This window comes from Dysidea avara, chromosome 14, assembly GCF_963678975.1.
Source record: "Dysidea avara chromosome 14, odDysAvar1.4, whole genome shotgun sequence".
Lineage (NCBI taxonomy): Eukaryota > Metazoa > Porifera > Demospongiae > Dictyoceratida > Dysideidae > Dysidea > Dysidea avara.
The window spans coordinates 7534925-7558931 of NC_089285.1; the positions used below are offsets into that span (position 1 = coordinate 7534925).

The 24007-nt window shown below is 38.5% G+C and overlaps 1 protein-coding gene across 1 annotated transcript; it reads left to right on the top strand.

Annotated features, from left to right (window-relative positions):
- The first annotated feature begins 9242 nt into the window (after window positions 1-9242).
- Window positions 9243-10333, top strand: LOC136244384 (uncharacterized). The gene is made up of 4 exons (XM_066035958.1): window positions 9243-9479; window positions 9529-9735; window positions 9908-10040; window positions 10088-10333. The coding sequence occupies exons 1-4, from the start codon at window positions 9360-9362 to the stop codon at window positions 10093-10095; spliced, it is 468 nt and encodes a 155-aa protein (XP_065892030.1). The 5' UTR covers window positions 9243-9359; the 3' UTR covers window positions 10096-10333.
- The last annotated feature ends 13674 nt before the right edge of the window (window positions 10334-24007 follow it).

The window sequence follows — 24007 nt, forward strand, 5'->3', positions numbered from 1 at the left end:
GCACAGAACAGAATGGTGAACTTGCACCAGTACCTAAGAATAAGAGCACGTCCAGAGTGAGTGATGAAGTCACAAATCAGACCCTGTACAAGTTTAATATGTTAATCCAAGCATATCATGTACTAACAGGTACATAAGGAGTTGCCACAAACAAACATTAAGACAGCCAAAAAACTGAATGAAGGATACACTATTTGTTCTACACCAGGTATGTTCAAGGGGGTCCAACAATCTCTAAAGGATCCTCTTAAAGAAAAAACAAACCATGTCCCTAAAACCAACACCATCAAGGTAAACTAACGAGCGATGGCACGGTTGTTACTCAAAATGTTCACTTAGTTGTTATTGTATTTACAGTCATTGACATACATAGTAATCCAAATTCCCCTAGAGGTAATCAAACAATTGCTTTAATTAATACAACAGAAGGTTACAACAACTTGTCAGAATCTTACAGCTGAAATTGCAGAACTAAAATCAATAACATGCGTGAATGAGCAGTGGGACATCGAGTTCTTTTCTGGGGCAGATATGAAATTTCTAGCCATCTGTATGAGCCTAGAGACAGCTAACGCGACCTTCTCTTGCATTTGGTGCAAGTACCCATCAGATGAACAATACAAACAGGATATTGTGTGGTCAGTAACAGACACAAATCATGGGGCATGGACTATTCCAGAGATCCAGAGACTATCAAAGCTAAAAAAAAACAGTGGTTTAGTGTTATTGGTTTAGTATGCAAAAAATGGAGAAAGAAGTGTTGGAAAAGTTATTTTAACCATTACAATATTGCAACACCTTGGCAATTAGTTTATAAAATGGTGGTGTGAAAAGCACAACATATTTTGTTGATGTAGATAGCTGTACTGACCAGGTGTTGCAAAATGATAGGTTTTCAGTGATATACTCTCAGATTTTCAGTAAATTGTTTCCTATAGTTGAACTCCCAAGATATGTTCACAGAGACAAGATCGAAGATACTATGGCTGGCTAGGACAAATAACATTTGTTTGATTCCTTACTATTTGTATACCACTTATATACCACTTTCTGTTAGCAAGTCCTGTTTTCTTTACTAGGCAGGCGGGCGGGCAGGCAATAAAAATTCCATTGAATTAAAACATTATAAAATCCCATTGAATAAAAAAATTAAAGAATTTATTGGAAACATTTACGGTTCTATTTTGGGCTTGGTTGTGCCTAATTAATGCTGCCTAGGTGCCAGAAGTATTGTGAAGCTGGTTTTTTGGTGATATTTTTGGCCAGAAAACCCAAATCTCCATGATCCTTAGTATACAATTGGTCAATTGAATGACTCAGAATCAGTGCTGGGGTCAATAAGACAAGGCTATGTATTGCTCTTATATTCTGACCCAACTGGATATTTTGCCCCTAATCATGCTACTTTTATTTATTCACTGTCAGCCTGGTGCTGTGTGGGTTGTGTATTCTGATGCTAGTGATACTGGTTTTGGTGGCTACACTGATCACTATGTTGCCAATGGTCACTAAGACCCTGTAGAGGTCCATCTTAAATACTTTGTATTGTTCTGAGTATGGCAGTGTGTGAACATCTTTTTGTACCAGTTATTGATACTGCATATACACATTGTAGTTACGTATTACTACTAGGGCTGAGCATCATGTATGCACAACTTGGCATGAATTATTTATTTTAACAATACACAGTGAAGATGTGTACAACTATTCAACATAATTAAGGGATCAGGAAGTTATAGTTTAATACAAACAGCGTAATGAATGATGACATCTCCAGGTTCAGGTTCAGAATCAAATGACATCTCAAATGACATCTCCAGGTTCAGAATCAAACTCCAGGTTCTAGGATCAAATAAAGAATAAGCCACGGCAGCCGATTGACATCTCCTACACACGTGTGGAGACAAGCCAAGTCAGTGGTGGTCTATAAGACTACTATGCTGGACTCACAGGTCGAGTATAAACCAATTTTGCAGAAAAGCTGAAGCTGATACAGATGAATACCCTAAATGTCCTCCAAAGTGGTATGTTTAAATACCATAAAACTATGAAGTGGGCTAATAGTTTATAACCATTCCATCTTCTGGTTCTCATTTTGGTGACAGCAGCTGGAACAGCCTTCATTCTAGCTATCAATGCCAAGTCGGACAGAATTGTGCAAATGGTGACAACTTTGCAGGCTGCTATGGAGTGCTCCATTGAGGAACTCTACTTGAAATTCAGGAAGGACCAGGAGGAGACAGCCAAGTGAACTGCCAAAAAAGCCCGCCTTTCTGCTGAGCTGAATTTTTGGATGAAAGACAATGAGCATCAATATAGGTTCAATGAAGAAGTCCAGGAGCATCTTATAACCACTCATGTCAGGTTGGCTCCCACTGTGGGTTCCCAGGCAACCTCATCAGCTCTACTACAGGTTACAGCAGCCATTGAAGAAGGTAGCCCTCCAGTAGTTACCCTTTAAAATACTATAGTATCAGTGTGAGTGGTTGAGTAGTGATCAGCTCTACAGTACATGGGTGGCCCTAGAAGCTGTCCAGTCAAATTGCTTGATGTCCACTCAACTTTCTTTCACAATGTCCTGACGGTATGTCAGGACATTTTTGAAAAGTTATTTCGCACACTGGTACATGCAAAGATAGAACATGCTAGCACACACCCTGTAAGCATGTTAGCAATATTTACCCACACATCATTGTACTGGTCTGGTTTGCCCAGCAGTTATCGTCAAAATTAATACCTTTGTGGTGATTTAGAAGCAATAACTAGCAATTTGATAAGCATCATTTTGTTGACTGTGGGTGTGTAAATCTCGTGTATATAAATGGTGCTCCTCACAAATAGGGTTATAACAATTTCATTGTCTGTGTGGAACACCACAACTCTTTTGTGACTCTAGATATGTTGGTAATTGATTAAAACAGTAGCCGTGTCGCAGCTGCACACCTGTATCACTGTTATTCAGTGTGTAATGGGTGCACGGGTATGAAGAATTTTATAATCACTACGATCATTTCAGTACTCCCCTCCTTGAGAACAGCAGAGTCATCACGTGTGACACATCACTTAGAAACCAAATCCAGTAAAACGGCTTACAGATTTGTGAGAGTGATACCAAACCAGCGAGACATGTGTATGTATAATAGCTAAATCTACTTTATTCATATAATAACAAAAGCTATTGTATTCATTACAAAAATAAACCAATGTGTATAGCTAGAACAACAGTTCAGCATAGCTGGCCAGACATCAACTCTCAAGGTCACACAATTCAGTGACCTTTACAAGAGTTGATACCCAGGACTATGTTAGTGACACATGTGACAGTGTTAGTCTATTGACTGTAGTGGGATAGTTGTCATCCTCAAAATCACTCTGTATGTGAATGACTCTGATGGTGAACATTAGGAACCATAGTCAAGTTATTTTTGTTTGGGAATATATAGATAATTTTTTTGGTTTCATGTAATTTTAATTGTTTGGCTTCATTTAATTGTTTCACGCTTTCTATAACTACACTCATTTTTTTTACACTGGATATAGGTACATATTTTTCGTTTTGTTATCTCTGGAAATATTGCAATTTTCAGATCACAACTGAGCAAACAGTCCTATTGGAGCGATTGACAAGAAGACAAGTTCAGTACAACTGTGGAGAGTAAACAGTGAGGGAAGGATCACTGCCTCCAATTTTAAAGCAGTAACAAGAACCAACCCATGTAAGCCACCAGAAAGTTTGATAAAATGCATTTGCTATCTGCAAGGATATGCATTCTCAACTGAAGGTACCAAGTATGTCAGAAGTTATATTAACTTTTAAACCCATATAATCCAGCAAATTGGATTTAAACTTAATAAACATGCATGCCTTGCACAAAGCACTGTAACTTTTGAAGCATCCATCCTATGGCTTTGCAATTTACGTCACTCTGCTGGTGATGTAACAAGGATTAAAATGATACCTAGGGTTTTATCCTAACGCTAAATGGTGAGGCCAAAACTAGCTGTGAAAATATTATTTTGATAAAGACACACAAACCCTTTACAGACCTTAATAAAATGGTCAATAACTTGATGGTAGTTGCTCCTATCACCCTCCATTCAATTCGTCATGAAATTTTCTATGAGGCCATATGACTCACGTGAGTAAACCCACAATCGAAATTAAATGCGTGGTAGGAATTTTAAAACACGAAGACGTGACTCATCACTTCGTAACTAGTAAGCCACTTTAGTTACAGTGTTCATTAATTAACCTTCTCCAAGTAGTCCAGTGAACACACTTTTAATGAATGTGTATTTGTAAGAATTAAGTTAGTCTTGCTATGAGTGCCCATATTGTGTAAACACACATTTCCGAAAAAGTTATCTGTGGGTTTAAGGGTTAATGAACTGGTGACCAATATCATTTGTAGAGGGGTTACTTACGTGAACGAGATGCTTTAGAGGCATACAGAGCAAAGGCAACTGCTCTCTCATGACAATTTGATGATCCAAGATGCTGGAATCATTATCAGTTTGGAGAGACCATACATTGGTGCAACACCAGATACAATCACCACTGGTGATAGTTGTGGGCGGGGAGTAGAAGTAAAATGTCCATATTGCTTTAAAGATGGACTGCCTGAGGAGGATGTGAAAAGGTTTTACATGGAAAAAGATGACACTGGTAAGTACAAAAAAATTTATGATGGCATCAAGTAATACAGGATATCTATATAAAATAGGTATATGGAGGCTATCTAAGGTCAAATATGGTGACTTTGTGGTGTGGTCCAAGAATGAGGTGATAGTGGAGAGCATTGAACTGGACCACCCATTCTATGAAAAGGAAATGGATAATGCACACCTTTTTTTGTGTATTCTATGCTACCGGAGGTGGCTAGCCAGACAGCTGATTGCAGATGAGGATGGTGTAGTTCAGATTCCTAATTCAGAAACAGCAGAATGTGTTACTGAAGAAGACCCAGAAGCAACTTGTGGAAAACCAAGCTATGGTGAAATGATTGCGTGATCACAAGAATTGTTTCATTAAATGGTTTGACTGCTTGAGGATCAGTTTACTTAAAGTACCGTAGGTTGTTCATGTAACAGAACGCTTTGGCCACAGTTTGCTAATTCAAAAACAAAATATAACATTGCAGTGTCGTACTACAGCATAAAACCTCTCTTCAGTGTAGCATCTTTCTGTAGTTGATCATCATCATCTAATCTGGTAAACATTTCAGAAATCTCCTTAGTGTTTAAGTCTCCAATATACCATATTTGATAGCATCATTTTTCTTCAACTGATAATTAGTAAATTAACTGTTGCACTAAAGAAGACTACACGTCTGACACAGAAATACCCCAGAAGTCTCACAAACCATGCACCGTTTTTCATTGCAGTTAGTTTTCTTAAACTGATAAGTGACTGTAGAATTCTTCTGGCACAGGGAAAAACTCTATAACATACATTGAAGTTGGTAGTAGTAAAACATCTTAAGTAAAACTTTGAAGACTAAAGAGGATTTCATGGTCTCATGTGTTGTGATAATATTACATGCATGGTAATGCTGTAACCATATTTTGTGTACATAACATTTGTTTTTCATATTTGGATATATTATTGTAGCCACATAACACATGTTGATAATAGTAAAATAGTTAGGTCTTTAGTGACATTTTCTGGTTGAAATGGCAGTGTATGGTGGACTATATCAATTTTGTGGTGCAAATTTTTTTGACGGTATAATTTCTGTACAGATTAGTAAAAGTGGTACATCACAATTTCATCATGTTACTTTTAGTGCAGGTACGAACAGTTCTTCATTTGAAAAATACATCCAATATTTAAATGAACAGTGTAACATTAGCTTTCATACATACACAGATCATGAATCGGAACAACTGAAATGGCAAGATCTTACCAGTCCTGAGAAGTATTGTCTCTAACAAAACTGACATCACGGAACTGTTCCATCTTTACCAAATAGCAACATGGTTCAAAAGCTTTGAATCAATTTTATGAAGATACACAACTTTCTAAAGTCTGAGAACATCGATGAGGTAAAGATAGCCCAATTCAGGAGAGATGTCAATTTGGTTAAGTTTATTTTTGTCAGTCTATCAAGCAAAACAAGTTACTCCAGTAAAGCACCTGACAGTAAAGGTCAGCTTGCAACAGTTGTATGATAATCAAATACTTACACCCAAAATGATGTTCCAACATTGTGAGAGTAACATTCACGATATAGAATTTATGTACATGAACCAAGAAAATTTGAAAATAACTTGGCTATTTTTAGAAAATAGATTTGAGCATATCAAGTCTCCAATACCTGGCACAAGAAGCTTTCATGGATTTGTGCCTATAGACAAATTCAATATTGCTGTCAAGAGATGTAGCAACACGCATTAATTTGTGACTGTAAATCCAAGATTCAAGTAAGAACTGATTATGCTATTCTTCAGGATGCAGCATGCATTTATGAAACAGAATGGTGGGTTGGCATTGTTTTAGAGATTGACAATGATCAAGGTGATGTGTGGATAAATTTTATGCATTCACATGGCCCTAGTCGATCATTTCACTAGCCACATGTGGACAACACCTGCCAGGTCCCCATAACCCACACTCTCTGTACTGTAACAGAACAGCTGCAACAGTAAGACAGTATAATTTAAGACAACCAGACAATAAAAAAGTAGAAGAACTATAATGCTAACATTTCGTACATAGACTTATGTTGTTGTAATAATGTATTTGTAGCTCAGTTTTATAGCATGTTTTTCAATCTTTCATAATTACTAATCATTAGCACTCAAACAAGCCATTTCTATAAGGATTTTGAAAATTATGATGATAGTAGGTTGGCTTTTTGAGATACATGATCATGATCGTGAAACTACATGGTTAAGTTTACTTGCATTTTTAATAGTGTTAAATTACTTGTAATCATGTTCAACCATTATGAGTGAGCGGTGTATGAGTTTAAACACTTACTAAATAAATTTCATGGAAACTGATGAACGCAGTGTTGATTTATTAGCACTTAAAATCAGTCAGTCTAATTATTGCACAATTGTGAATATTTAATTAGGCTAAAAATAGCTTTTCACAGCAGCTGGAACAGCCTTCATTCTAGCTATCAATGCCAAGTTGGACAGAATTGTGCAAATGGTGACAACTTCGCAGGCTGCTATGCAGTGCTCCATCGAGGACCTCCACTCGGACTTCAAGAAGGGCTAGGAGGAGACAGCTGCAGCCAAGCTGACCACCAAAATAGCCCACCTTTCTACTGAACTGAATTTTTGGATGGAAGACAACAAGCATCAATATAGGTTCAGTGAAGAAGTCCAGGAGTACCTTATAAACACCCATGTTGGGTTGGAGGAAGTGTCTTCCACTGCAAGTTCCCAGGCAACCTTGTCAGTTCTACTACAGGCTACAACAGTCATAGCCCTCTTTTGAAAGCTAAGCAGAAAACTGTTTCTGCTGAAAGGAAGGCTGCCCTACAGCATCAAGAAGTTGGAAAACATTTTGTCAGCTCTGTGTGGGGTGCATGGAATAAGGTGGAGGCTGCTAATTCTATTACCACCCCCACCCACTGCTATTCTACCCACAGCAGGAGGTTGTATATCATGTGAAGGGGCATGCAGACGTCTGTTTTCACTGTGGGGAGTTTGAGCATTACAGAGGAATTGCCCAGAGCGGCTATACTTGACTAAGTTAACAAACCAATTTAAACAATATATATATTATATATATATATAGGATGATCAGCTACAAACAAGCTAAATTAAGTTTATTATCAACTGTTTAAATCACACTTCAGGCATTCATCTAGGAAATGACTCAAGGTGGGTAGGGGTGGGGAGGGCAAAATACAGTTTTATCAGAGTAAGGGAGAACAATAGTGTAAATATATCTGTGTGTACTTTTATGTGCATGGCATCTTATGGGCCATGCCCACTAGATTCACAGATTGCTTTCTGGTGCATTCTCAGGTACAGTATCTGACAACATAGATAGTACATTCTTCGTAGCCAAGATTGGCGTTCAGCATATGTACCTTTGATTTGTGCTAGCTGTCCATATTGCCTCATCAACACCTACTTCTTTGAAGTGTCCCAATGTCGCGCTGCAAACAGCTTCTTTGACGATGTAAATGAGAGGGAAGAAAGCGATGAAAGTTGCTCACGGCGAGGTTCGCTACTAGGTATGTTGGCTATAGTTGCTTAGTCTGTGATAAGAGACAGTCTGAGACTATAATTGGTTATAAATTGTTATAAAACAGGTTTTAGCGTCATGGGGAATAGAATTCAAAGACACATCATAAGATTGCTACATTCACGAGGCTATGTATAGGGACTTAACAATGCATTATTTCTGAGAAACCTGACCATTAATTTAGAATTGAATGTGTGCTTTTGTCTCAGTGGTGGGCAGCTTAGCGAGCTCTTGTACTGAAATCAATGAATTTCTTTGTGTTTTGAGGTAATTGGATTAATAACACACTCATGGCTTGGTGCATGTTGGTAGTGCCTTAAGTACAGTGTGAAATTCTGAGGTGAAATTGCTTAATACTTGCACCTGTCCATGTGTTGACTTTTTCACTTACATAGGTTACCAAGAATGAATGAAAGAAGAGGGCACAGAAAGCTTTGCTTGTGTAATACCAAGAATTATGAAAGGAAAAAGTATTATCAAAAGAAGCTTCTTGTATCCATTCCTAAAGATGTCATTTCTGTATTGCGAGTTTCTATCCCAATCAACCTGCTTTCTTTCAGAGTGTTGTTGCCATTGTCTGCTTATACAGTTTTGCCTGCTCTCACACTGGAGGTCCTTCATAACAGAATGCACCAACTGAACACAATGTCAGAAGGTAATGTACACAACTGTGTGATGCTATCTTAGCTGACAGTTACAATATTGAATATGTACAATTAAATCATAGCACCTTTTAGATGTAGCAGACCTGTCCAAGGATCTCAACAAATATGTTGAGCTAATCATTGATGAGATGTACATCAAAGAAGAGTTAGTGTATGATAAGCATGAAGGTGGCTTGATTGGTTTTGTTAATCTTTGGGAGGTTAAAAATCAGCTGTTTGAATTCGAAGAGGCACTAAGCCAGGAAAACACCAGACGTCCTTTAGCTTCAACAATGCTAGTTGTAATGGTTAGGGGACATTTTCAGAAGCTAAATTATCCCTATGCACAATTTGCATGTGCCAATCTGAGTGGGGACCAGCTGCTTGACCCTGTATGGCAAGCTGTTTCAAGATTAGAAAGGCTAGGATTTTTTGTGTTGGCATTGACTTGTGATGGTGCATCCCCTAACTGGCGATTGTGGAAGCTCCACAGTAAGGGTAGCGAAATGACTTACAAGGTGCAGAACCCTAATGCTCAAGATCGAGATCTGTTCTTTATTTTGGACCCAACTCATTTACTTAAAACCATTAGAAACTGCATGTACAACAGCAAGCGGAGGCTTTGGGTAAGTGAATTATTGTTTTGTAATGTTTATAATGCATGTATCTTTCTAGTGTAATGGGAAGGACATATCTTGGAAACATTTGAAACAGTTGTACTTATATGATACTGGTCCTGAGAGTGGTCTAAGAATGGTTCGAAAGTTGAAAAATGAGCACATCTACCTAACGTCGTTTTCAAAAATGAGCAATTTTTCATCTAGCAAGAAAGACAGGAAGTTGTTTCAGGTCCCTTTCAGGAAGGGTGACTTTCAATTGAAGGTAATTATATATACTTTGTAATACAATGGTACTTGTATGCATGTTGAGAGACAATCTCTGGATGATAAACACCTAGAAAGTAATATACACTAAAGCAAATAAATACAAGTAATTGGCTTGGTTGGCATAGCCCAACTGGTTACTTTTATGTAATCTGTTACCATTATTATAGGGACTAAAAGAAGAATGGTTACCGTACTTACAAGATTGGGAAGATTCAGTCAGCAAACGTGAAGGCTATTCTGCTAAAGCCAAGTCCATGATGTTATTGTCTCACGAAACACGATTAGGAATTCATGTGACTGGTCAGTTAAGACCACATTTTTGCTAATGCTCTACCATGTATGAACAGCAGCTTGATGACTTGGCTGTGTTGTCTATTGAAAGAGTTAGCACGCAATTTCTCACTTGATGAAGTGGTCGACAAGTTTGCTGCTCAAGACAAGAACAGTAGGATAATGTAACACTGCAGAAAAGCTGGGACATGATGCCAACATTGTATACGTCATTTAAGGTAGCTGTTAATGAAGTGACTGTTTGATATACAACTTTGCTGGTAGCTCTACAGAAATATGTAGTTGTATTGTTCGTATTTACTGATGAATGACACATTTAGATTTAAATAGATTGGTCTAGCTACTGATAGAAATCTTGCATGCACATGTATAGCCGGCTAGCCACTTATAACAATAAATAGCTAGACTACACACTGTATGTAGACTATGTAATGCCAGTGTGTTAGCGATACGAAGCAGTACATCTGCAACGCCTACCCACTGCAATAATTGAATATGAGGACTTGAACTTATTTACTGATAACTTACTAACGTTACTACAAATTCCTAAATCATTTTAGCTAGCAAATACTTACAAATTTTTTTTCCTGGGCACATCGGCAGAGCTTCCTGCCCAGTAATAATAAATAAATAAACACTATACAATGACCGAGACAATGACCCTCGTAACTGATGACCACACCAAGCTGACACGTGACGTGCATTTAAATGCTTTAAAATGGATTCTGAGTTGTGTATGTGTAATGACAAAATAATTGACTTGAAAAGTACTTTACTGAGATTGTAATAGATGTTACAATAGCTACCAGTACTTGGCCAAGAGTCCTAGTTCAACTCTGCTAAGTCAACACAGCCATTCAGTCATAGAGAACTAAGAGAAGAAAGAGATAATCGACCCATGAACCAAGGCGGAATCCACTAAAATAATTTTTTTTTTGAAACCACTGGCTGTTCTATTTTGGCTTTGAAGGCACATAGAAAGCTGGAAAAGACACGGGAAATGCCGCTATGCATGTGGACTAAAGGATTCATTTTATAACGGAGCAAAGTCAAGGTCAAGTTGTAATATGTATAGTCAGGGTCACATGCATGCACATGTTTTTGGTTTGCTGTTATTAATTAACTCTCCTGCACCTTTATTAGGATACGGTGTATTTATTATTATGCCCCCGGGCTTTCATCTAGGCATTTTATTGAATGCATGGGGATAGGATACTCAGTGGAAGATGGTGATTCGTTGTCTCTGTTGCTTAGTTAATGCAATAATATTTCTGTCTCAGCACTTGACTACAACCATCGTGATCATCGTCTTCATCGATGGATACCTACAAATACAAAGGAAAGCATAGTTAGAGAGCATGTGTGCAGTACGTTTACTAATACACTATAGCTATAGGCATTGTGTGCATACACCTTTCATAAAACCTTTTATAACTTTTATAATGCCTCACATGAAGGTAAGCATGTTTCTTGTGTGCATATACGTTGCATTGCCCTACCATCAGAAAATTTCTAGCTACGCCACTAGTTACACTAGAGAAAGTTCAGCTGAAATAAGTCACCCTGTAGAGATTTCAACTATAAACAATCACTCTATAGAGTATTGATTTTGTAAAAAAAAAGCATCATTATAAAAAAGCCAGGGTGAAAAAGATGTGAAACCAAAGGTGGCAGCCCTGTGATGGCAAAAAAATTAATAACAACAATTCAGGTGAATTTGGTGTCGAATCCTAGCGAAACTTGGAGGAGGTAACACAAACTCACCTGAATTGTCGTTATTAAAATTTTTCCATTAACCTACCATCAGTCATTTCTTGGCCACTACCTTTGATTTCACATCTTTTTTTCACCCTGGCTTTTTTGGAGGCCATACCCTTTTTTCACAGCTTGGCTGTTTTTGAACCACGATAGTGGGTTCATAATAGGGACCGCCCATGTTTTTTGCAAAAATCCTAATAGAACGCACACCTAAAAACCACCTTGAAAAACATCCTTCACTCAAAACCACCCTCTGGTCATTCTTTGCAATAAGTATAGGTCCACTAGCAAGTATCAAGTGAAAAGGAAACAGTATGTGTATTTCAGACAAAACTGAAATATGCCCGTTTGTTCATATTATTATTCTTATTATAGTGATTTCCAACCTCCTAATTTCAGCACACCCTAGATGTAATCTTGTGTAACTCTAATTTCATTCTGTTCACTGGTTTCCTATATTCTACAGTTAAACTACGATGTTCGCTGAATCAAACAAAGTTTTATTTCATGTAATTCCGTTTTGTATTTCAAAAGTTATGGGATTTCAAAAATACGAATTAAAAATTACCTGTATAAAAATTAGGCTTTGAGTAATAAGAAACATTATGTATTACGGTCGTGGCACCTGACACATGTTGAAGTGATTGGCGTTTCCGGAGCTTTACAACTGGAGTTTGAGTGGATTAGCCGATTTATAGGTTTCTGACATCGCTGAATTCGAATCTGGAAACCGTACAAGCCTAAAATCTAAGGTATGGTTAGTTTGCCAGGCGAAAGCGCCAGTTTTTTAGTGTTATGAGGCATGTACGACTGTATATTCTAAATGTTTCAGCTAGTTTTGTATTCATTAGAATGTGTTCATGTCACTTGAAGCCTGATAAAAATGCGTACGTACTCCGCATTGTTATATTGTAATTTTTATGTAGGTTTTAGCTATGGAAAGTAATGATTATACAAAATGTGTTTATAACTCTTCCCATTGAGATATCAGTGAGATAGTGATGTAGGAAAGTGCTGTATTGCTTTAATTAATGCAGCTGGCCTTTGTAACTGCAGCTTGTATGCTTTTTCTCACAGCATGGATGTCAGTAGTCCTGGAATGGGGAGATGCTGGCACTTGATACAATTGAATTGATGTACAGGATAGAAAGTAAAGTGAAGCAGCTGAAATGAAACCACCATTACGATGATGTAAATTTACTAACAAATGAGCCATTCATTACAACCGCAGAGCACAATGACGAGTCCTATAGCTCTCTTGAAGCAGATGGTGAAGTTCACAGTAATTCTTTAGTCAGAAAACCTTACCAAAAGTGAAGATGTGTGATGACAGGTATGATTCCGAGGTATTAACAACTGTTAATAAAGCACTAGCTTGTGAACTGTCGAAAGTTCAAAATGAATTAGAGCAGGAAGTAGCAAAAACAGATGATCTCACTGCAAAATTAAGCAAGTTGAGTGTGCGTAACACCAATAAGAAGTTAAAATGCAGAGATGAAAAGATTGTCGAATTAAAAGAGCAAGTTAAAGATCAGGAGAAACTACACCTTAGTTTATATCAGGCTAAAACACGTGTTAGATCTTATCAGAATAGATTAACTATTGCCAAAAATCAGTATGACACCATCACTCAGAAATGTGATCATTTACAGGTGGTTGCTAAAGACCTTAACAAAGAATCTCATACAATTGAGTCAAAAGAACACCAAAGGAAATATTTAGGCAATGTTAGACAGTGTTGCATTGAACTTCTGAGCCTAAATGTTGGGACAATGTTGACCCTGTCATCAGGTGTGTTCTTAAACATGTTACAGCTTTTGAAATTAAAGAATTGCCACAGATTCCAACTCTTACTCGCATGTATGCTGAAATGAAAGGATTAGCTTGCCAACAGTCGAGTGAAAAGTTACAGAAAGGAGGTAATCTGACTCTCCATAGTGATGGGACCTCTAAGTTTGGTCAGCATTACTATTCCTTTCAAGTGTCTACTTCAGATACTACATACTCTCTCGGTTTAGCAGAAATGCTCAGCGGAACAGCTACTCAGGTATTGAGTACTTTTCAGCAAATTTTGTCTGACGTGCAATTAGTAGCACAATCAGGGTCAGGTAATGCCATCTTGTCAAAAATCAAGAACACAATGTCAGATCGGCACGTTGTTGAGAAAAACTTTAATGCTTTGCTGGAAGGGTATCGTGTAGAAGTTTTGCCGAGTGTGATTGATAACTGGACTGAAATGAGCACTGATGAGCAGCAGAGCATTAGCACACTGAACAACTTCTTTTGTGGTTTACATCTGCTTGTGGAAATGGCAGATAAAGCATCATCTACCCTGCTGCAGTGGGAGCAGACATACTTTGAAGAAAGTGTTGGTGCAGCAGCTCTTTCAAATGCCTTTATAAGATCTGAATCTGGTATTATTCGCCTTGTCAGAACAGCATGTAAGGCCCTCTGTAAACATGCAAGTGAACAGAGCGGTGTATATCAACCATTTACTGCCTTTTTGGTATCAAAAGGAATAAAGAAGAATCCTTTGGTTTCTTTCCAAGGTAATTGTTTCAACATTGTATTTTATGATGCTGGAGCTTTATATTACATTGCTGAATATGTTGCGTATTTTTTCAAAGAGGTGTGGCAGACCCCTAATCAAACTTGTAGTTGGATGTCGTGCATTGGGGCTGATTAACAAGGTCATAACTGGTCCACTTTGACGTGTTCTTGAATGCTCAACTGTGACCATTCTGGAAATGAACTCGTACTTCAATACTTTAATAACAAAGCTTGATACATGTTCACAAGATGCAAGTGTATTGTTACAGAGGCATGCTGAACGATACACAGATTACCCACCAAAGAAGAATGAGATTTGGAATCGTTTGATAATACCCACTGAGTACGATTCCACTACTCAAGGTATTGTGTCATGCCTTTTCAGCTCTGCTCTCCCAATTGGTACAAGACCATTTGCCTGGTGGTGTACATTATGCTCCTAGTGCTCAGCTTACTGTTGAGACTACATCAGTGCCTAAAACCAATGCAGTGAGTGAGCGAGATTTTGGCAAGCTTGATCATCTATTACGTGAGAAGCCAAATGCCACTACAATGTCTTTAGAACTGCCATTATGTAGTTTCTTTTTGTTGTCAGTAAGTTAATTGTCATATGTATGGCCTACATGACAGGTACTATACTAATATCGTTTGGGCCTGTGTGGTAGACATAATATTATAGGTATGGACAGGTAGTACAATATTACAGTTGTATTTGCTTATGTAGCTACACACAGCTTTCCTGTTTAACATTATCTGTATGCTCACATCATTCCAGTGTACTTGCAGGATGGCCTAATTGTATTTAATGGTCTTTAAAAGTGACATTCATTATACATGCAACATAGTTACATGAATTTTAATGCATGGTTTCCATTACATGATGTGCATTCCCACAATATAATGTGCAATATGGCAACTTCTAAATTATAGGGTAGGTACCAATAAATAATGTCTTTGTGGTCAATCTATTATCAAATGATGCTACATGTAACTATAGCCTGTATAATAGGACAGGTACTACTAACCATCCACATTGTTCACACCTATGTGTTATAAGCATACACATTACCACAGTATAGCTACTGTAATTCTGCAGGTTCAGGGGTACCTGCGTGCTTCCCATGATTTTGGCAAGACGTTGGTATTAAAAATGTTACCACCATGCATGCTGCAGGGCATGAATGGCACTGATGTTTAATGCTTGGTTGTTATTATAAAGTGATCCCTGAATGTAGGGCAGGTACCAATGCTAGTACTCTAATAATGCAGTCAAGTGTATAACAACAATCCTTGCACTGAATTTGACAGCTATTAAAGGCACCAGTAATGTAAATTGTAGCTCATATTGGGAGACTCTCAGTCTGTATGCACATTGCAATTTAATCAGTTTCATGTTTGTACTACAGTCTTCATTATCAAACAAAGAAATCCATATTAATTTGTACACATGATATTGTAGTAAATAGCATGAGAAGAGATGATATGTTCCAACAACTTGCAGCAAATACTAGTCAATGATATAAGTCTATAGTTCAATGGATTAGCCTTTCTTGTATACTGGTGTTACATATGCCCTCTTCCAGTCTGAAGGGAGTTCACCCTGATGTATAATGCAGTCAAGTGTATAACAAGAATCCTTGCACTGAATTTGACAGCTATTAAAGGCACCAGTAATGTAACATGTAGGAGACTCTCAGTCTGTATGCACATTGCAATTTGATCAGTTTCATGTGTGTACTGAAATGTTGACAGTGTTACTATGCAGAATACAAAATTACACTATTCACAACAGTCTTCTTCATAATCTATTACTGGATTAATAAAAAGTATACAAACTAGATGAATAAAAAATTGGAAATTTTAAAATGGGAATAGGGATCACTGAAAAAAGCCACGAAACAAGAAGGGATCGCTGGGGTGGTAATGTAAGCCACAAATCCCTATTTTGACTCTCTGTTGGTGGTAATGTAAACCACAAATCCCTATTTGACTCACTTCAAAATGACAGAGCATAACTAAAGATTTATGACAGAGAGTCAAAATAGGGATTTGTGGTTTACATTACCACCCCAGCGATCCCTGGTTTTTTTCAGTGATCCCTATTCCCATTTTGAAATTTCCAATTTTTTATTCAACTAGTATATGTATGCTAAAATAATGTAATGCAATAAATTAACAAAATATGTTATTTGTCCTCTATAGTACTGTACTGCTTAGCATATGGCTATTTAGACCACAAGATTCACTACTATGTCTGGTGTGATTTCAGGTAACCTCTGTGTGTGTTGGAAGACCACAGGAATACTGTGTTCTACAGGTTCCTCAATAATAGGGAACAAGTTTCATTGTCTGTTGATTGCAAAATGAAACTATGGGACATGAACACTGCCCACTGTTTGAAGACGTACAGTGATCACAAGAATAGCAAAAACTTTGTAGGCCTAACTTGTAACAGAAATCACATGTTTATGGATCAGAGAACAATTCAGTATACTGTTATCACAAGGATGTATCAAAGCACACCATGAAATATCGATTTGACAATGCCGACACACGTGGCAGTTAGTTTCAATTTAACATCTGAAATGCATATACTCGAAGGCATTTGTAAAATAAAGTCCCCAGGGGTGAGGAAATACATAACCCTTACAAATCATGCAAACCCCCTCCTCTGCCCAAGCAGTGGTAGGTGGAGTATGACAATGATAAACGTATAATGCTACAGCCAGATCCTTCTTTTTATTGTAGGCAGTAGGTAAGGTCTCTCTTGTAGCTACGAAGTAGAATCTCCACACAATTCGGACGAAATCTTGAGCACAGTGACAGGAACTCAAACCGGAACTTAATTTACTATCCGTAAACTTCTGCGCACTCCCGCACACTGGGATATAAAATAGTTATATCCCGTATACTCGGATGATATAGTAACGGAATATAACTATAACATATTGTAGTGTAGATTGCTTATTTAGTTGCTGTTTTGTTTCATTTTATGACAGCAGTGCTCTGTCTGAAGTGAGTAGCTACAGAAATGAGTAGCTACAGAAATGAGATGGGTTGTGGGACAATTGAAGGCAATTCTACTAGTGATGAAAGTGTGCCTCAGAAAAACGCAAGGAGTGAAGCTATCACTATGAAAGAAAAATAGTGATGTCCAGGGAGAACCATCCAAACAGTCTGGAATTCCACTTGGGAGAGGTACTTCAAAAGGAAGAGGTGGCCCAACCAGAGGTGGGGATCATCAACCAGAAGTGGTGAAAAGAAAGGCAAAACCTGGAAGAAAATGTACTAGGAAAGCAGGACAAAAGCAGTCCGAAACAAGATATGTAGCCTGAACAACGATTTTTTTTTCATATTTCACAAAGTAGTATTTGCTGACTACACTATACTGCCGTATAACGGGTTAATTTCAATGGAGAAATTATCAAAAAGCAGCTGGTACAATAAATTTTGAAGGTTATATTTTCGAAAGCTCAACCATCGTGCACGGCACCACTAAACATAATTTTGTTAGTAGTGTGTTCAAACTAAACTTAGATATGTCAAGCAGAGTATCGGAAAGGAATTAAAATTTTTGCCAAATTAAAATTTTACATAAGTGAACATATGTGCTCCTTGATTTCTACACTTAGTTTCAATGCAGACAAAGAAAGCAGATAAAGGTCAATAATATAGCTGTAAATTGTGTTTGAAATTGAATAGGGTAAAGAGAAGCAACATAAGGAAAGGAGCCCAAACATAGAACTACCCACTGGTCCTTGTATCAATGATCCACCAAAGAAGAGCCAGAGTCAGTCTTCTATCTGGGATGATTAGATGCAAAGTTACTGGAAGTAGAGAGTATTCGTCCAACCTACCACAAGGTGGCTTACATATTCCGTGCAAGTTGAGATTTTCCTGTTCAGATCAAAAACTCTTGAAGACTACAAGTAAACTGTTAGGTCTTGCTCAAAAGAAGGGTGATTCTGAAATGCCACTGAAGAAGACCAAGCTAGAGCCCATTGAAGCACCTGCTATGGCCGAGATACCGGTACCAAATATCAGTCACCCTACATGTATATCTGATGGTTAATCACAAAAAATCTGTGCGTTTCACAAATAATGTGTTTACTTAAGGCCTTTTCACACTTGCACTTAATGCGCATTAACAATTCCACTCTTCATGCGCATTAGGTCATAAGTTAGTTCAATATGCATTATAAATAATCCACCTCGCAAGGTAGTTTCATGCAGACTGATGCAAATTGAGTAGGAGGGCACCTCATGCACATGATATTTGTGGGAACAATGGCACGAGGTGCAGGTTGGAGTGATGAAGCCATGCATGCTTTGATATCACTTTGGGGCAAAGCCAACGTACAGGTGAAGTTGGATTCAGTAGCGATGAATCAGACAATCTATGAAGAGATCGCTGAAGGAATGCGAAGGCAGGTCACAATTACTCATGGAAACAGTGCTGTACCAAGGCAAAAAACCGTGCCCAGAAATATTGCAAGATGGTGACGAGTTAATAGTGACACTAATTATCTCTACCATGTTAGGTTAAGGACAACAATAGCCAGACTGGCAATAAGCAAATATCGTGTGCCTATTATGACGAACTGGATGCTATCTGGGCGAGCAGAGCGTGTCCTGACCCTGTTTCCATTCTAGAGAATTCTGGCGCGGTTAATGTGGGACAGAGTTACTTGGAGGTGATAACGTATACTTAATTAAAACTATATTTTCACCATATTGCTGTGTAGATGTCGATGATGAGGCTTCACTTGCTGATGACAAGGCAACTGGCCAAAATGGGAAAGTAGTTTCTGTGTCTAGTAAGTGTTACTGTGCACATACAGCATAGTGCATAATTACTATTGATATATGGTAGGAAACTCCTTAAGCACTAGTGATGCCGGTCCTATTATACCAGTCATCCAGTTCTACAACTGCTGATGCCAGTGTAACAGCTACAACTGTTGCAGCAAACACTGCTACACTGACCACTTCATACACTACGACGATGACTACAAATACACCTCCGATGGGGCAAAACAGCCAATTAAACATAAGGAGACATATTGTAACCTATGTTTAATATTGTTTATAAGAAGACTTACAAAAAGGAAAGGTAGACACCACAGAAATTATTGATAAGTTACCTAAATTAGAAGATGTTATAGAACTTCGCGTGGGCAAGATCAAAGGGAAAAGTGTATTTAAATGTCATAAAGTACATTTTAGGGCAAACAGTGCTTTATTGCCCACAAAGAGTGCTTTATTCGTACAATAAAGCACTTTTTGCAGTGTAATAAAGCACTATTTGTAGCAATACAGCACAGTTTCCCACGTGCCTTAGTGCAGGCTAATAGCCCATGGCGCTCACACCAGTACGACTAACCACCCAAGCCAGTGAAGGCTGACAGCCTCGCCACATGGAGTGGTCAACTACTCCAGCCAATACGAGTTCTACCACTGGATTGCTTTTATAGACATACCTAAATGCTTCGATGATGGGTGGGAGAAGGTTATGTTGCTGTTAATGTAAATGGACAAGTCATGGAGATATCACGGAAATACTTCACCATGTTTCACAATAGAATCCGATTGTGGGATGTGAGCAAAACCTGCCAAAATACGTGATGAACGTTTACCATGCCAAATTATGGTGAACTACGCGTGAGTTACTTTGTTAAACTAGTTTGTGTGCATTCAGGCTGCTAATAAATCATGCAACACATGTTAATTGCGAGTCCTAGTGCATGGTGAAGCTACACAGAAAGTTCCATAAATCATTTAAAGCATTGCCTTGTTTGTGCTATATGAAAAATAAAGCACTCGGCGCTTGGCCTCGATGCCAATAAAGCACTCAGCTTCGCCTTGTGCTTTATTAGCATCGAGGCCGCACGCCTCGTACTTTATTTTTCATATAGCACTCGCGGCTATGCTTTAACATATACTTATAGAACTTTGCGTGGGCGAGATCAAAGGAAAAAGTGTACTTTAAATTTCATAAAGTACACTCTCAGCCAGCCAACTGCTTCATCAACCACAAAGAGTGCTTTATTCGTTCAATAAAGCACTCTTTGCGGTGCAATAAAGCACTCTTTGTGGGCAATAAAGCACAGTTGCCCACATGCCTTAGTGTAGGCTAATAGCCTATGGGGCTCGCGCCAGTACGACTAATCACCCAAGCCGGTGAAGGCTGATAGCCTCGCCGCGCTGAGTGATCAATCACCCCAGCCAATACGAGTTCTACCACTGGATTGCTTTTATAGACATACCTAAATGCTTCAATGATGGGTGGGAGAAGGTAACGTTGCTGTTACGTTTGTTAATGTAAAAGGACAAGTCCTGGAGATATCACGGAAATACTTCACCATGTGACTCCCAATAGAATCGATTGTGGGTTGCGAGCAAAACCTGCCAAAAGACGCGATGAACGCCTACTATGTCAAACTATGGTGAAATACACGTGAGTTACTTTGTTAAACTAGTTTGTGTGCATTCAGGCTGCTAATAGTTCGTGCAACGCTTGTTAATTACGAGTCCTAGTGTATGGTGAAGCTACACGACTAGAAAGTTCCATAAATCATTTAAAGCATAGCCTTGCTCGTGCTATATGAAAAATAAAGTACTCGGCGCTTGGCCTCGTACTTTATTTTTCATATAGCACTCGCGGCTATGCTTTAACATATACATAAAGATAGTGATGAAAAAGCACAAAGAAAAAATGATGATGATGTTTGGTTCATTTATGAGTCAGATGCTGCAGATGATGTCCAACCATAGTTCACATATGTATGGACATAGTTCTAATGCACTTTACAATTTCGGATCAGACTACCTACTTCCAATGCACATCAAGTGTGAAAAGACCTTTAATAGACACATGCGCTTACCAACCTGGGTATTAGAGTAGATAACTGTTCTATTAGAGTACACCGTATTTGATCTTGCAGCATTAATTTTGGTCTGTTTAAAGGTTTCTTGATGGTAATACAGTACATCATGGTAATGCAGTTATAGAAATTCACGATACATTTGATATTGTAGGTGAGGGGACCATACAGCATGGGTCTTACAAATACTTTATAGCAATTGGATTTAACTGACATTGGACACTGATGGAGATTTCATCTTAGAAAACCCTTTACAGAGTGTTGCCTTCCCAGTGGGAAACTGACAAGTTAGTTACATTACTTCCACATGTACATGTAGCTACCTTCAGATAGCTATTTTATTACAATGTATAAGTTTCAAGCTGATCTCCCTACAGGGTGACTTATAATGGTCTAAATCACTAGAACGATTTATTTGTAGCTGCACGATGACTGTTCTATTAGAGTACCTCGGCAGCCGAATGCTCTATTAGGGTGACTCATTCTCTTAGAGTATCTAGGTCATGCTTTTGCTACATGTAGTTTGTTTTCGAATCATACTGTAACTAAGTGCAGGCCTTAATTTAATTTTTAAGGTGCTGAGGACAAATGTCCTTACATATTCACAAATGTACAGACATAGAGTCAAATTGTACAGACATAGAGTCAAATTGTACAGACATGAGCTAAAGGAGCACTTTGTATAGACTGCTGGAATAGGGAGCCTCCATGAAAGTTTTGAGGTTAAACACAACCACATAGCTGCAACATATCACCAGACTGTGGTCATAACAGCTGCTGGTGATAGCAGTACACAAAGAGGTGGCATTGGTAAATCCTTGGGTTGGGAAAATGTAGTATCTCCTAGCAACCAAGTGACAGTTATTGTTAGTACTACAAACAAACATGTACACATCAGCCTTTATGGTACCACTATTGGTTATGCAAGGCCATGTGTGACCGCCCAAAACTAATTATGTGCAGACATTGTGCTATTTGTCTGTTGACCACACATTAATTTAAGGCCTGTAAGTGGTATATAATTTGATTCTTCTGTACTACTGCAAGGACTTTCTATGATGATTATTCCAGCCACAGTGTACATACCGATTTTCAGGTCATTGCTCTAAGCAGTTTGCCTGGTAATACCAATAGTTTTTTTATTCACAAAATTTGATCACATAATTGTGACACAGGTTGGGTTTTGTGTCATATCTCAATGGCCTTTATATGGATTCTTTTCAAACCACAAAAAGGCACTCCTATGATGGTTACTCCATCTACATAGCAATTTTCAGCTCATTCCTTCATGGGGTTTACCCTGTAGGCATAAAAGAAGTTTGACCTTATTTTACGTGAATAATCGGTCATAACTCCATGAATGTTCATCGGATTCCTACCAAACTTGGTACTGAGATCCACTGTAATGAGTCCTTAAGTGTGCCAAATTTCAGCCCAATTGGAGCACGCATTGGTGTTTTATGGCAGATTTTGTAAAAGAAAAAAAAACCAAGAAATTAAAATGAAATTTTGGACGCTCATATCTTGGAAATGGCTGGAGCGATTTTCTTCAAATTTGGTATGTAGGCTCCCCTACCTGGCCGACACTTCTGTAGTTCCAATTGGATAAGGGATCAGAGCTGCATATGTGGGAAAATCACATTTTCTTTCTTACTGTCACTATACTCACGGCTGGCTTCCTTTGGCAAAGGGGGGGTCAGTACTCAGGCTCTTGCTGTAGGTCAATCTGCGACCAGTCAAACTCTTAAGTCAACAGCCAAGGCCACAAAATAGCTCTTACAGTGGGTCAAGACAAGGCGGAAAAGTTCAAAACCCGAAAACTATACTTAGCTACTATTAAGTTTATGGAATTATACGCAACTCACAAGTAAGGATCGCAAGATCCTTCAAAGCTCTGTTTCGCCATGATTGTAATCACCCAGCTGTTGGTGGCACGCACTAAGAAAATATTTTGTACTAGGTTACAAGCGCAGGTGCGTATTGTAAAATAGAGAAATAAGTAGAGGTCAAAAGTTGGACAAGAATGGTCAGAGACGATAAACACTGCAAGTCAAGGTGAAATTGTCCCTGGTCAAGACTTTGATCTCGGTCGCAGGTCTACCTGCAGCGCGTGACGACGTGACACCCTCCTGTCGGGCCGCATGACACGCTACTGTCTTTTTTTTTGTTAATTGGTAATTTATATCAATAATACAAGAAAAGGTTTTCACATTCAAACAGTGGGCAGAGAGGCAAACTCTGCCCAATCCTGTGATGAAGGTTGCCATCACAGAAGCAGCATTGCCACGCTGAACATCGACTGAGTTCCCACTTAATGTTCAAATATGGACAGTTAATCCACAGTACTTACGTGATAGCGTACACATTTCACTCAATGGTTGATCCCCTTGCAGCACCAACTCTTATTAATGCACCTTTTCTTTTCGCATGAACCTTGCAGTTATGCTGCGCATGCGCACGGGACACGTGAGGTAGTGAGAGACTGATACAGAGACGAAGTCACTGACTAGGGTTGTCTCACAATGGCATTGGTAATGATCGTTAATCCTGTAACTGTTGTTATGTTTTCTGTTTTGCAGTGGCACTAACGGAAGCGATATAACTGCGAGGTGTTCGTCTCGCTCAAGGTCTCGCTTCGCAAGTACTAAAATGGTCAGACCACTTTATGTACTAACCCAGGTTACCTGGGGTTAGTCTGGAACCCAGACCTAACCTGGGGTTAGTATATCTATACTTTGTTATACCAATATTGGTACAGGTACCCTAGTCACGCGCAGCCAGACC